At 43.7% G+C, this 13,175-nt stretch overlaps 1 protein-coding gene and 1 long non-coding RNA gene across 11 annotated transcripts in view; one reads left to right on the plus strand and one right to left on the minus strand.

Annotated features, from left to right (window-relative positions):
• SLC25A28 (solute carrier family 25 member 28) overlaps positions 1–13,175 on the minus strand; it is a 22,492-nt gene continuing 9,317 nt past the window's right edge. Inside the window, exons 1-5 of one of the 7 annotated variants that reach the window (XM_077125712.1) lie at positions 8,807–9,109; positions 7,489–7,577; positions 3,123–3,351; positions 1,922–1,978; positions 1–852 (exon numbers count right to left, since the gene is read on the minus strand). In XM_077125712.1, the coding sequence (XP_076981827.1) occupies positions 335–852; positions 1,922–1,978; positions 3,123–3,351; positions 7,489–7,577; positions 8,807–9,089 (1,176 nt within the window). In that variant the 5' untranslated portion in view covers positions 9,090–9,109 and the 3' untranslated portion in view covers positions 1–334. The other 6 variants (XM_077125708.1, XM_077125706.1, XM_077125711.1 and 3 more) reach the window with 6 other exon arrangements.
• Positions 9,606–13,175, plus strand: part of LOC143654129 (uncharacterized) — a 20,655-nt gene continuing 17,085 nt past the window's right edge. The window contains exons 1-3 of one of the 4 annotated variants that reach the window (XR_013161679.1): positions 9,606–10,163; positions 11,524–11,569; positions 13,066–13,134. This is a non-coding gene — a long non-coding RNA (uncharacterized LOC143654129). Of the gene's footprint in view, positions 10,522–11,523; positions 11,570–13,065; positions 13,135–13,175 lie in introns of all 4 variants that reach the window. The other 3 variants (XR_013161680.1, XR_013161678.1, XR_013161677.1) reach the window with 3 other exon arrangements.

Here is a 13,175-nt window from a genome sequence, read left to right on the forward strand (position 1 = left end):
TTTAATTTAAAGGCTTTTTATTAGGAACCATGGGAATGAGCTGCTTATTCCTCTGCAACAGTCTAGAGCAGGTCATCAGGCCCAGGATGGACAGAGGCTGTCAAAGGTGCTATGGAGTGCTTTGCTGTCCTTGCTTAGGGCCTGAAAGGAAAGGTGGCAGCAACAGAGGCTGGCGGGAACTGGTGTTAGCCAAAATGCCAAGAGCCTGGGGAAAGCCCTCTACCTTCCTTCCAACTCCACTCAAGGCTGGAGTGCGCCAGGAGACAGAGAATGTGGCTGGAGTGGGACAGGGCACAGCAGTGTTGGCTGAACCTTGGCTTCGCTGAGTGTCCCTTCACTTGCCTGCCCTCCACTCTTCTTGCCGTTTAGTAATTAAGTACTTGAAGAACTCATACACAGACCATGCAATGGCTGTGGAGGGGATCTGGTAAATTACTCTAGCTTGCACCCCTCGGAAGTAGGCGGTCACCCCACCTACTTGATATACCGTCCGGAAGGCACTAGCCATGCCTGTGATGTGTCCTGTAATATTTGAGTTCAAAGCCAGGGATTCCTGGGTGTTGAGCAGTGTTTTGCAAACGTCCAGTGGGGTCGTGGCGGCGGCAGCTACAGCTCCTGCACAGGCTCCAGAGAGGACGTGGGAGCTAGGGTTGTACCGTCTCTGTGGGTTAAAGTGCTCCTGCAGGAATTCATAGGTCATGAAGTGAATGGCTTGAAAGGGAACGTTCATGGTGAGCTGGGTGGTGTAGCTGCGGTAAAAGGCTCCGGCCCCTTCATTTTGCCACACTGCCCGTACACAGTCTGTCACTCGGTGGTATGGTGAGTTATACATCTGCATCCTCTGCTTGACCACTGGTGGTGCCATCAACCATGAGGAAGGAAACAGGGACAGCAACCAATCATTGGGTGAGTGTCCAGATTCAGAGTCCCGAGTCAGCAGGTCAGCCAATGAAAGGGAGAGAGAAGAGAGAAGTGTGAGAAAGCTGCTAGTTAACTTGGTGAGTGAAGGTTTCCCTTCTTTGACAGAGGGGTCTTCATAGAGGGTTGGCAAAGAGTCAAAAATTAATGAACCCATTTCCAGTAGGATTTCTTTAAAACTGGCCAATTTACACATAGAATATATCTATGAGTCTCCAGATTGTCCCCTTGAAATAGGTTCCTATTATCTTCCTATTATCTTATCCTTTTCACAACTCCTGAAACAAGAAAGGATTCAGTGGCTATAAGCATAATAATGAACACAAAGCCTAACAAACAAACTTTAATGCTCAGGTACTAAGAGTGCCTAAATCTAAGATATGAGGGTGGTTATTTTCCCAGAGGAGAGAAAGAAGTGCTACCAAAAAGAAAAAAAGATTCTTAGCTAAAAAGAGTTTGGCTTTAAATTCCAAACATTACTAGTTCCCTCAAGCAGATAATCTGGCATGAGCCCGATAAGTCTTCGGCTTAGCCCTTTCTACCTGTGGCCTTGCCAAGACAGATAAAGAACTGGAACATATAGAACACAGTAAGTATGCTAGGGGGTCCCTCTTCCCCCATTTGTTTGGGTATCTCATTCTCCACTGACTTCTCCAAATGAAAGGCCACAATCCAAGCGGCAACACAGGGACAGAGCTCTACAACTTAGCCTTTCACCCCCATCTTAACTATCTTCATTCCAATAAGAAAGGCAATGTTTTAGAATCTCGAAATCCATATTCATTCCATTAAATTGTAAGGAATGTACTTCCTGTCCTAGAGTCTCCTGGTAAAAACTAATATGGAGGCAGTGCCCTCTAGTGGCGATACATGGCAACATGGGAGTGGGTTTTCCCACCAAAACTGAGTTATTCCTGGATTTCTTCTGCAAACTAGAAATAAAGGAAAAGCTCAAAGATGCAGTTGCACCTGCCCAAAAAGGGAAAGGCTGAGGAGTCATTACCTTCCGCTGGATTCATGGCTGCATCATGAAGTAATGTTGCTACACACCCGGCTGCACCTGCAAAGGAAAAAACAACTGCCACATGTAAGGCCAGGAGAGGATGACCAACACACCGAGAACCCAGAGCAAAGGTGAGTGACTGTGCTGAGCCACAGTGGGGAGAAGAAGTGTCAAGGACCAGTCCGAAACATGGAAATCCATTGCTTGTAAACTCGTGTTGTTAGAAACGATATCTGTTCCTATCCACTTAGTAAGGTCACCAATGTATGTTCCACATCTATGACAGGAAGGCCAAGAAAAATCAAGCAGCTGGGATTTTATCAACAAAGAGGGTTCTGACAACAAATGCAGTTCATGCCCCAGCTAGAAAACAGATTCACTGTAGCCAAAACATGTCAGCACATCAACTGCCCCCAGTATGGGATGTGCTAAAGGTAAAGGAGGAAGAATGTGAGAGCCAGGTGGTCAGATCAACATAGAATCTCACCTTCCAGCCTGCTGCCTCTATACTGCCCAATCCCAGGCTCCAAATCCTAACACCTGTCCAGGTAGCCCTTTCCTTAGTTTCTGAACTACTCTGGCCCTCAACCTCTACACAGTCAATTTGGTTTTCAGACAATCCCGAAAGCCCTAGGGTGCTATGCTTTCCCTTACTTCAACACAATTTCCAACCCCTGGTTTCTTCATACAAAAGCCCCTTGCCCTCTCCCCGTTCACTCGTTGAGGCTTTGTCATGTCCTCAATGACATAAACTGCCTCTGGTCAGATGGGATCCTGAAAGGGTGAGGCGAAGAGTTGGGGCTCCAATAAGTATCTTCTTTGGGTGGCTGGGTCACCTTGGATCCAGCCCCGAGGAGCAGGACACCACCCAACTGTCAAAGAATATACAACAGGGGTAGTTCAGTGTGTGTCTCCACATTACCAGAACATTAGAAGTTGATGCCAAGAAGATGAGAGGAAAGAGTCGAGCTGGTAGGTAAGGGACGATATTGTAACCCTTTGTTGAGGTGCCCCAAAGGAGGGTTGGGGTTGAAGCGGCCCGTTGCCTGAGAACATCAGGTTTGGAGGTCCCTCCCCTATATCTGGCCTACCCCAGCCCAAAGCTTCAGCTCCAAACCATGCTGAGACTGGAAAGCACTGACAGTAGCAAAAGCCCAAAGAGTTGGGAAAGTGGGAGAACCAGCACAGGAAGGCTCAATACCATTGGCAATATGGCTATTGCCCCCAGGGTGGATTACATCACTCAATGTCTTTTTTAACTTTTCATAGCAGGCAAAATAGAGGGCGTGGGCAGGCCCTGCGCCTGTTGCTGTGACGTTGAGGCCCCGCATGGGCCTCCACAGGCCCTCGGTTCTTATAATCCTCCAGAGGGCTTCCAACACATTGTGATAGCGGGCAGCTGGGTCAGGCTGTAGGCTCTGCATCCGGGTCTGAAAATATAGTAAAGAGAAGAGAAATGTCAGTGATCCAACTCTCTCCCAACCTTAATCCTCACTCAGGCTCTGCACACCAGGCACACCTTCTATATGGAGCTATGGCTGGCATGTGAATCTGCAGGAATCATTGTGGGCATCCAGCTTTAGTTCTTTCCAAGCTTTGGAAAGGCTTTTTCTAGTCATATACAACCTTAAGGGTGGAATATCATTACTTTCTCTGAGAATATTGCCACTTAGTAAATGTCCTTGAATTCCAAAATGATTCATTGTCCTAGTAATAAATATCAAGGATATATTTCAGGAGAAGTTGCTTTGTCCCTTAATAAATAAACTCAGGCTAAGAGTTCTTTACAAATGAATTCTAAATTCAAATATTTATAACATACTTTAGCTTTATTTCTGAAAACCAATCGTGGACCTATTTCCTGACCACACACTCCACTGACCAAGACCATGGGTTCATCCTTTGATACTTGTTCAGGCTATTTGGCACTGGCAGCTGGATCTGCCAGTTAAAATCTTGCAGAAGTAGCATTTGAAATAGATGCTGTTCTAATTTCCTGGGAAAGAAAGTTTTCCCTGAAATTATGAATGTAGGAAGTGTCTAATTGGAAATGAACTTAATCTCTAGAAGTCAAGGGGCTTCCAAATCTCTCATCTTAGCTAACCAAATCTCAAACTGATGTCAGCGAACAAAATTAGTTTCAGTAAAGCAAAATCCTTGGAATCTCTGAAGGAGTCAATGATTGGGACAAAAGTGTGTGGTAGACACTTGTATGGGGTCCTTGGACAAAGTTTTATTTAAATTGGTTTCAATAAAATCTGTTTCCTCAAACAGACCTTCTCTGAAGAGTACATCTCCTAATAAAGACCTCCGTTTATTAATCTATTTCAAGGTTAAAACAGCATGGAGACTAATGGTTAATATAAAATCAATGTCCAATGCCTGGCACAGAGCAGACACTCAAAAGTTATTTGCTAAACGAATGAATGAATTAATCTTCTGTTACATAACTGTGTTTGTACCAATTCAGAATGTAACAAGTATGGCCATAAGTGAGCCAAATGTGCAGCTGATGTCTAAGTATGGCTTAAATTCCTGCTTCATTCCAATCACTGGATTTAGTCTAGATTTAAAAGTCTGAAAGTAGGAAGATCTAGGTGAGCAATTAGAATGCAAAAGTAAGTAAAGGCTCTCTCAACAACTTTAGAGAAAAGAAACTAACCACATTAACAGGGCCTGGTTAGCCACAAGCAATTCATATTCCTCTAGAGTTATTTTCTCCTCTTACCAATAAAGAACTGAAAGTGTAAAAGGTTAATTGTTGGAAGTTTAATCAGAAATACACTGTATCATTATCACAATATAACAATTATTTTCCATTTCTCAAAAAACAAAAAATAAACAAAACAAAAAACCCAAACCACCACAATATAGACTTTCAGTAAATGATGTGCTTACTGATTTTTCACATCACCTGAGGTATAAAATCTACCAGAGTTGTTTGGACAGACAATTGGTCTTTGCTGGATATGGTTATTAATAGACAAACTGGGTCTGGTGGGTTAGTAATTATGCATTTCAATAGGTTTGGTTGAAATTGATGTGTGTAGAGAAAACCTGTTCAGAAATTGCCCTGCTCGGCTGGAGTCAATGGCATATTTGGACAACCAGTCTTGAAAGGTCTGGCCCTAGAGGCCAAGCTCAAGAGAAAACTGGGCTGTGTAAGTTACTCTGAACATTTTACACATACCTAAATCTAATTCAATAATTCCAACTCAATGAAAATATATACTTATGGATAAGATCTGAGTATAAACCATGCCAAATTTTCACAGGAAGTTCTCTGTAACCTGTTCAACTCTTGTAATCTGTTTTAGGGAGACAATCTTGGAGGTCTAGACGTCAGATTGGGTTCAGTATTGTGATTCTGCCAGTTAATTATTGACCTTAGGCAAGCTACTAACTGCTCTCTAAGCCTTCTTTTCTTCATCTGTAAAATAATGAAAATGATACCTACCTCATGAAGTTGTTTTAAGGATTAAATGAATGAATGTATCCAAGGCACTTCAGTTAGTGCTTGGCACACAAGAACAATTGCCATTTACAGAATACTTAATATTTTTATTATTAGACGTAAGAAAATCAAATAAGCCAGCATTTCCATTTCCTAACATTTTACCAGTGAATATGTATAGATTAGCATATGCATTTGGAGTTTGGAGAAGACTTATCTCCCTCTGTTCCTCTTTAACTTATTATATGAATAGATATTTGCTTCCCCATTACAGGGCTTAGAAGTAGCATGTTGGTGACAGGTGCGTACTAGGCCAGATGATTTTGAGAAGAGTTCTGACTGCTTTAGGCTGCAGAGCCTTATCCCTATAGATAAAGTCTGGCACTTGCTTCTGAGGCCCAGAAAATGAAATTGGGATTTATCTGGGCTCCTAGCCTCCCTGTTATGACCATGGAGATAGTTGGTTGAATACAATAATTATGACTTAAGCAAGGCTATGCTGACTTTCCATGGCCCTGCACAAGGATAATTAAGTCAGCCTGACCCTGATAAGAAGCTAGGGGTGCATAGGGTGCATAGGCTTGCATGTCAAGATGCAATGCTAGTTTTCATTTGCAAACGCTGCTGGGGAAGCCCTTTCAGGCTCCAACATAGGTAGGTACCTGCCTTCAGTCTTGGAGTAGGGTTGGGCTCCTCTTCCTCTCCACCATTCTTTTATGGTATAAGAGGAAGACTAGCTGCCAGGGACAAGTGAAGGGATTTGGCTTTTACTTTGATGTCTACCCAACAGGGTTTAACATACTCACTGACATTAAATCCTACGGACTAACCCAGTTCTTCCTTTCAGTCATTTAAATCTTTGCATTAATGGCAAATGAAAATAATTCTTTTAAAATAAGCTTTTGTGTTTTTGAAACTCCTGAGCATTTTTCCTCCAGATCAAATAACGATTTCTTTAATGTAGGGCTTTGACGCATGACCGTTATATAAAACAGAAATTCCAAAGCTTATGTAAATGAGTAAGAACTGTCCTTCAAAACTGTTACCTTGGTATACTATGATTATTGTGGGGTTTTTTTGGGGGGTAGAAGTGGGGGGGGTGCATGAACCACGATTTGAACCTGCGTCACATTCTAGCACATTGCAATGTAACTCCTAACAGAGCCACTGAAAAAATGGTGAACACACTTAACTAAAACGAACATTAGAATTTTAAATGTCCTTCTCAATTGGGAGAAATAGAAATAAACAGTAACATCCTCGAGGGAGAAGTAAGAGGATGGTATTGTTCTCGCATGGCAGGTGAGCAGTCTACCACTGAACCACCCGGGCACCCCCAAATTGTTACCTTGGAGGCTAGAATGGACTTATTCCAGCAATGCTGTGATTACTCAAAATCTTTCTGAACTCTTTCAGAAGTGTTACTTCAGGAATTTAAGGCCTCAGGAGTAAATCAGTCTCCTTACTTTCCAATCCTGTCTTAGATATGACTCCTTTGTCCTCCAACCTTTCATTGCCAGTTTGGATTCTAAATGGTCTCAGTTAATAAAAAATCAATTCCATTTTGTCACAGGACAAAGACTTGCCCTCATTAAGGATACACACCCAAATATTCTAAAGGCTTTCTAACAGAGCATATTATAAAATATTTGCAGCAACTGCATTATTTAGCCTCCCAAAGTAAACAGCAATAAAGAAGACAATGCTTAAATTGACAAGTTGTAGTAATATTTATGTCATTCTATTTTTGAGCAATTAAATAATTTTCATTGCTTTCCCTGATCTGTTTTTCATTTGATACCCATCCTGAAATACAGCACCTTAGACCCTGCACTCTACTCACAATCTAAGAATAGTGAGGTTACTTTGCAGTAGATCATATTAACTTTTGGATATATAGCATTATTAACTGTCATTCAACCTAGAGTCTGTTACATAAACATCGGAATCTTTGTCTCATCCACTGTTAGAGCAATAACCATCCTCTTACTTGTGCCTCAAGGATTTTACTGTTTATTTTTATTTCTCCCAATTGACAAGGACATTTAAGATTCTAATTTTCATTTTAGTTAAGTGTATTCACCATATTTTTAGTGGCTCTGTTAGGAGTTACATTGCAACATGCTAGAATGGGCCAATGTGCCAATTCTATGTCATTCAGAGAGCTTAATGAGCACTTTCCCCATTTCCTCATCCGCGTTACTAATGAAAACATGAAACGGTACTGGAACCACCAGGAAGCAGAAGAGATCTACTTGTATTACCCAAGGTGATACTCTCCTTCCTTTGAATATATAGCATTTTCCTAATTTGAGGAGAAAACACATCAAAGAACTGCTAGGAGAGTTTCCATTGTACTTAAACGTGTAAAGGAGGGACCAACCTCTGTCATTTTATTATTTCAACAGTCCCCTTGTGTTTACTTCTCAGTTGGTCCTTACCTTTAGTGCCTGGTACCTTTGCTGATGCCCTAGGATAAAAATTGTAAAGAACAAGAATGTTTCCCTCTTCACCCACCTTTCTTCAGAAGGATCTAACTTCTGTACCCATTAGTCATTCTGCTTCGTTCTGGATGGAATTAATCTTACTTTCACATAAGTTGTACCCTCACCGTGATACCATTCCACTTTCTTCACACTTTGTACAGCTACTTTCCAGTATCCTTACACATCCCTTCTAGGCAACTTTTCCCTTTTTGTCAATTTCAGGTGGCTACAGAAATTATAGTATCAGTTCCATTTCTCTTGTTTGGGAGCTGATGTACTCCCTTCACACACAGTCCTAATCCCAGGTCAGTTTTCATTTTCAGGAAATAGGTGGGGTATCATGCTCTCTGCACAGAGAAAACGAAACCTTTTCCTGAACCCGGTATTTTTCATTTCATTTTCAGTTTGGAATTCTGAGTTCTCGCTGCTCAATGATTTCCACTCACTCGTGGATGAAGGCATAAAATGCAAATTCTTTATCAGACTGACAGATCCCAAATTCTGAGTCCTGCACCCCTCACTTCTAAAAGAAGATAGAGCAAGGAGCTTGTAAAAGCGTTCGCCCAGAGATCAACTGATTTACGCCAGTTGACTTCACCTTAAGCGAGTTAGTAGCACTTACCTGTGCTTTGGGATACCCCATCCCACCCTATTTCTGTTTAGTCCCAGCTGGGATCCAGGGTTTTGGCCGACAGATTTTCGATCCAGGGTCCCGATCCAGATCTCACTGTCGGTTAGAAATGGGTCCTGGTTCCCGACTGGGATCAACTCCCAGCCGGACCTTGCTTGCATGGAGAATCGGTCGAATCGTGTGGTGGTAGCAGGAACCAGAAAGGAACCCATGTCAGCTCCGGCTCCCAGCCGGGATCCTGGCTCTGGGCAGAACCCGGGGTCCGGTCAGCCCCAGGTCGGGTTCGGAGCCCGGTCCAGGTCTCACCTTGACACAGTCGATGGGGTACATCACGCAGTGCTCCAGGATCCCTGCCACGGCGCCCGCCACCATGTGCGTGGTGACAGTGGCTCCGGCTGGCAGCGCCTCGTAGTCCGGGCCGGAGTCCGGATCCTGCCGTGCAGGGGGCCTGCATGCCCCGGCCTCCCCGCCGCCGGCCCCCCGGCCCACGCCCCGCTGCAGCCACCCGTCCAGCAAAGCCGACTCCCCGGGGCTCCGCCCCGGACCAGACGCCGGCCCCCCCGCCACACCAGCGGCCCCCCGCCCTTCCAACTCCATCCACCCAGGCCAGGTGCGGCGCCCACCCTGGCCGCCGCTGCCGCCGCCGCCCCCCGGCCCCGTCGCGTCTGCCTCAGGTGCGGCCCAGAGAGTAGGGGCCTCCGGCTCCCGCTTGGCCCCGCGGACACGCCCCTCAGCCAGCCATTGGCGCAGCCGCCAAGATAGCCCCACCCCTTTTTCCACGTAGGAAAAATAGATCCGTGGTATTAGTGAAGGTGCCCGTCACTCCTCCCCCCTGGGGCGTTGCTACCGTTTACATCCCACCCCTTCCCCTTTGATCTTGGAAGCTTCTTGTTTATTGGCCACTGATTGGCCGATATCTCGATCCACCCGCCTCCGCGGCTTCTCTGGAGGCGGGAGAAACTTCAGGCCTAGCATTGATAGGCTAGACCACTCTGCGTGCTGTGACTGCGGCCATTGGCCCACACCACGTATCGGGATTGGCTACGGGGAGAGAAGATCCCCCGGGGCGAAAGCGGCGGGTTCGGGCACCTTATTGGCGCATGAGGAGTTGCGAACGCTGCGGGCTGGATGGAGCGTGGGGCGGTGCTAGACCTTCAAGGTCAAACCGCCGGTTGACAGCGTTAGGGCCCGCGTGCGGGCGCCCGCCCTACATCCCGGGAGTCGCGGCGGGCGGTCGGGCGTCTGGGCCCGGGAGCTCTGTTTCCGCGGGATCTCCTGGCTGTCGAGAAGAGGAGCCGGCTTGGGCAAACCCTGAGTTAGTCCGGAGGCTGTTGCGACCTGCGGGCCGAGGTCCGCTCAGCGCCTGGGAGGATCGCGGCAGCCCGTTACAGACTCTGGTCAGATCTGGAGTGTTGGCCTCTCATGCCGCAGGCGGACTCCTGAGGACCCGGTGCTTCTCAGACCCCAGCGCCGGGCACTGAGCCTGGCACCTGAAGTCGCGGAGTAAATCCCGCAGATATCGAATGAATGAGTTCTGCGGTCCCCGGCATTCTCTGGGCCTTGCGCCAGCCGGGAGGCGGGGAAGGAGGATGTCGAAATGGGGCGGGGTGATTCAGAGATGACACAGGTGGAAAGGCTGGACTGGAGGCAGCTTCCCAAAGAGCAGAGAAAGTATGACAGCTTGTCCCGAGTCTGAAACATCAGCATCTTGTCCTTGAGCTGACTCACTGACGAATCCCACTGTCTAGTAATGATTGCCGTTTGTTTAAGACCCCTCTCCTTCCGGGTCGGTCAGGCTGGAGTCTGATATGTTTGAGAACAATGGCAGCAAATCCCAGCCTTCAGGACTACCTCCTAAGTTACGATGTGCCGAAAGGCCCGCACTACATCCACGCACCGATGCAACGCAGGAGTTGAGCAGAGGCACTGTTTGCGCTCGGAATGTCCAGCTTTTTTAGTTTCCTTTCACTGGAGCGTATTTCCACAGGCTTCCCGTTTCCACCTCTGTCTACTATGTGTTTTACTGATGGTGATGCAATTTTGAACTTTCCTATCTGTTTATATCTTTTTGTTAGAGAAGGAAGAGGTTTTCCTTTTTTTCTCTAAAGCTAAGCACGTCCCTGGGTTTTCGTTCTATTTTTTACTCACCCATTCTGTTCCTTTTCAGCACTGATTATTAACTCTTGGGTCTCAGCCTTTTGTAAAATAAGCTATTAATTCTCTTCCACTCCCCTCTCCATGCACATGTAAATTTTGCATATAATTTCTGAGCTTGCAGAGTCCCTGAAGGTGACTCTGGACCCCCTAAGGGTCCATTAACCTCAGTTTAAGAACTTCTCCCCTGCCTCATTTCCCTTGACAAATAAACGAATAGTTCTCACAAAAAGACATCCAAAATCCTGCTAGAGTTCTAATTCTCTTTACTGCCACATTACTCCAGCATCCAGCAATGACCTATGTCTGTTATCACCTTTCCCTTTTTTCCCTCTTTTTTTTTTTTTGAAATACCCTTTACCTGCCCCTTTGAGGGGCAGTGTAGAACTTAAGCATATCAAGATCTCTTTACAAAAATTACCCCTTACCTTCTAACAAGTTTTTCTTGGCCTCTCCAACTTTCTCTATAGACTGGAATTTTGTGGCCACAGGTAGAAAACTGTTTTCTGTTTCATTATAGTTCTAGTCTGCATGACAATATCTCACATCACTTTGAAATGTGGTATCTATTATTTTGCCACCTCAGTTTAAGCTGACTTTAAAAAGTTCCATTTTATTATCCTGTATCACTTAAAAAAAAAACCCTCTTTTTCCTAAAATAGCCTGATTCAAGTTCAGTTCCTTGAAATTAAAGCTGCCTAACTAACACAAACCCCATGACATAGGTTTGGGAGGAAATTTTCAGAAAAATCATGGAAGAAGGGGGAGTGTTAGGAGGGTGACAGTGGGAGAAAAAGAGGACAGAATGGTAGTAAGACTTCACATAGATTGATTAAGAGGCCTGCTGATACTTATTGTGGCCAAATGGTGGTCCCAGAATGTTTTAGTAGTTCGCCAGCAGAGTTGCTGCTGCTTCCTAGACGGTTAGTAGTGCCTAAAACAAATAGCACATAATACAAGCCCATGACAACAAATTGCCCATGGCGTCATAAATTGGCTATACCCCAAGGATGAACCAGCAAGTAATCCAAAATATGAATGTTATTACTACCACACAAAAGTTGTATACAACAGCATAAATTTTTCAGCTCAAAGAAATCATCCAAATTTCTGATTGAGATAATGGGTTAAGTTAACATGAGATCACTCTTCCCACTTAAAAAATGTAAAATGATGACACTCTGGCTAAAATATTAAAATTTGTTTAACGATAGCAGAATAATTTTAAGTATGTTATAATGCATGAATAACATAGACAGACAAATAGAGCAGAATAAACAGTACAGAAAGAGACCCAAATACACATAAGAAATTCTTGTATGATAAAGTTAGCATTTCAAATCAGTGGGGTAAGATGGATAATTTAATACATGGTGTTGGGACAAGTGGAAAATATCTGGGAAGAAATAAACTTGGATTCTTCACACAACACAAATCAAAGATTTAAATATAAAAATGAAGCCATAAAAATTCTAGAAGAAAATACTGGAGAATTTATTCATAATCTCAGAAGTCATAAAGTCAAAGGCTGATAAATTGGGTACTCTAAAAGTACAAAATTTCCTCATAAGAAAACCTCACAAACAAAATACAAATGACAAATAGGAAAAATATTTGCAATTTTTATAACAGGAAAAGAGCTAATTTCTTTAAAATGTAAAGAGCTCCACAAATATAATAGATAAATGGGGGAAGGACATGAACAGATGGACCACACAAAAGGAAATTCATATGGCTCTTAATTTATGAAAAGATAATGTGTTACTTTTAATAAGAGAAATGGAAATTAAAACTACAATGAGATATCATTTTCTATTTATAAGACTGACAAAGAACCAAAAGTTGGATATCACATGTTGTTGAAGAGAGAGGAGAAAAGGTACTCTAACGCATTGCCAATGGGAGTTTAACGTGGTACAACCTCTAAGGAGGACAATACCTATTGAAATAAAAATAAACATTCTACTTGGCCCAGTTATTCCTCTTTTGACATATACTTAAGTGAAATGACACAGTAAAGGATATACACCATACTAAGAAGAGACATATTTAAGGATATTTACTGCAGCATTATCTGTAAGAGTAAAAGGCCAGAAATAACTTAAATGCCTATCAGTAAGAGACTGGTTAAAAAAATATCATACAGCAAATAATGTAGCCATTTGAAAGAATGAGGCAGTACAAATATGTATTGACCTATACGGATGTTTGCATTGTTACCTGAAAAAAAAACAAATGAAAAACTAATTATAGCATGTTATTTGTGATATAGATATTTATTAATATATGCATAGAATATTTCTGAAAGGCTACATAAGATACCGGCAATAGTGATTTTCTCAGGGGAGAGGATCTGAGTAGCTGGGGGACAGATCCGGGTAGGGGATTTCACTTTCATATACTACTTTTCTTCTTGCAGAAGGACCTTGAGAGAAATTGGAACACCAAACCCAGACTGATATGGGGCCAAATTCACACTACAATCAAGGTACACAGCCTCTGAGCTTAGAAACTGACATAGAATTGGTC

This window comes from Tamandua tetradactyla, chromosome 13, assembly GCF_023851605.1.
Source record: "Tamandua tetradactyla isolate mTamTet1 chromosome 13, mTamTet1.pri, whole genome shotgun sequence".
Lineage (NCBI taxonomy): Eukaryota > Metazoa > Chordata > Mammalia > Pilosa > Myrmecophagidae > Tamandua > Tamandua tetradactyla.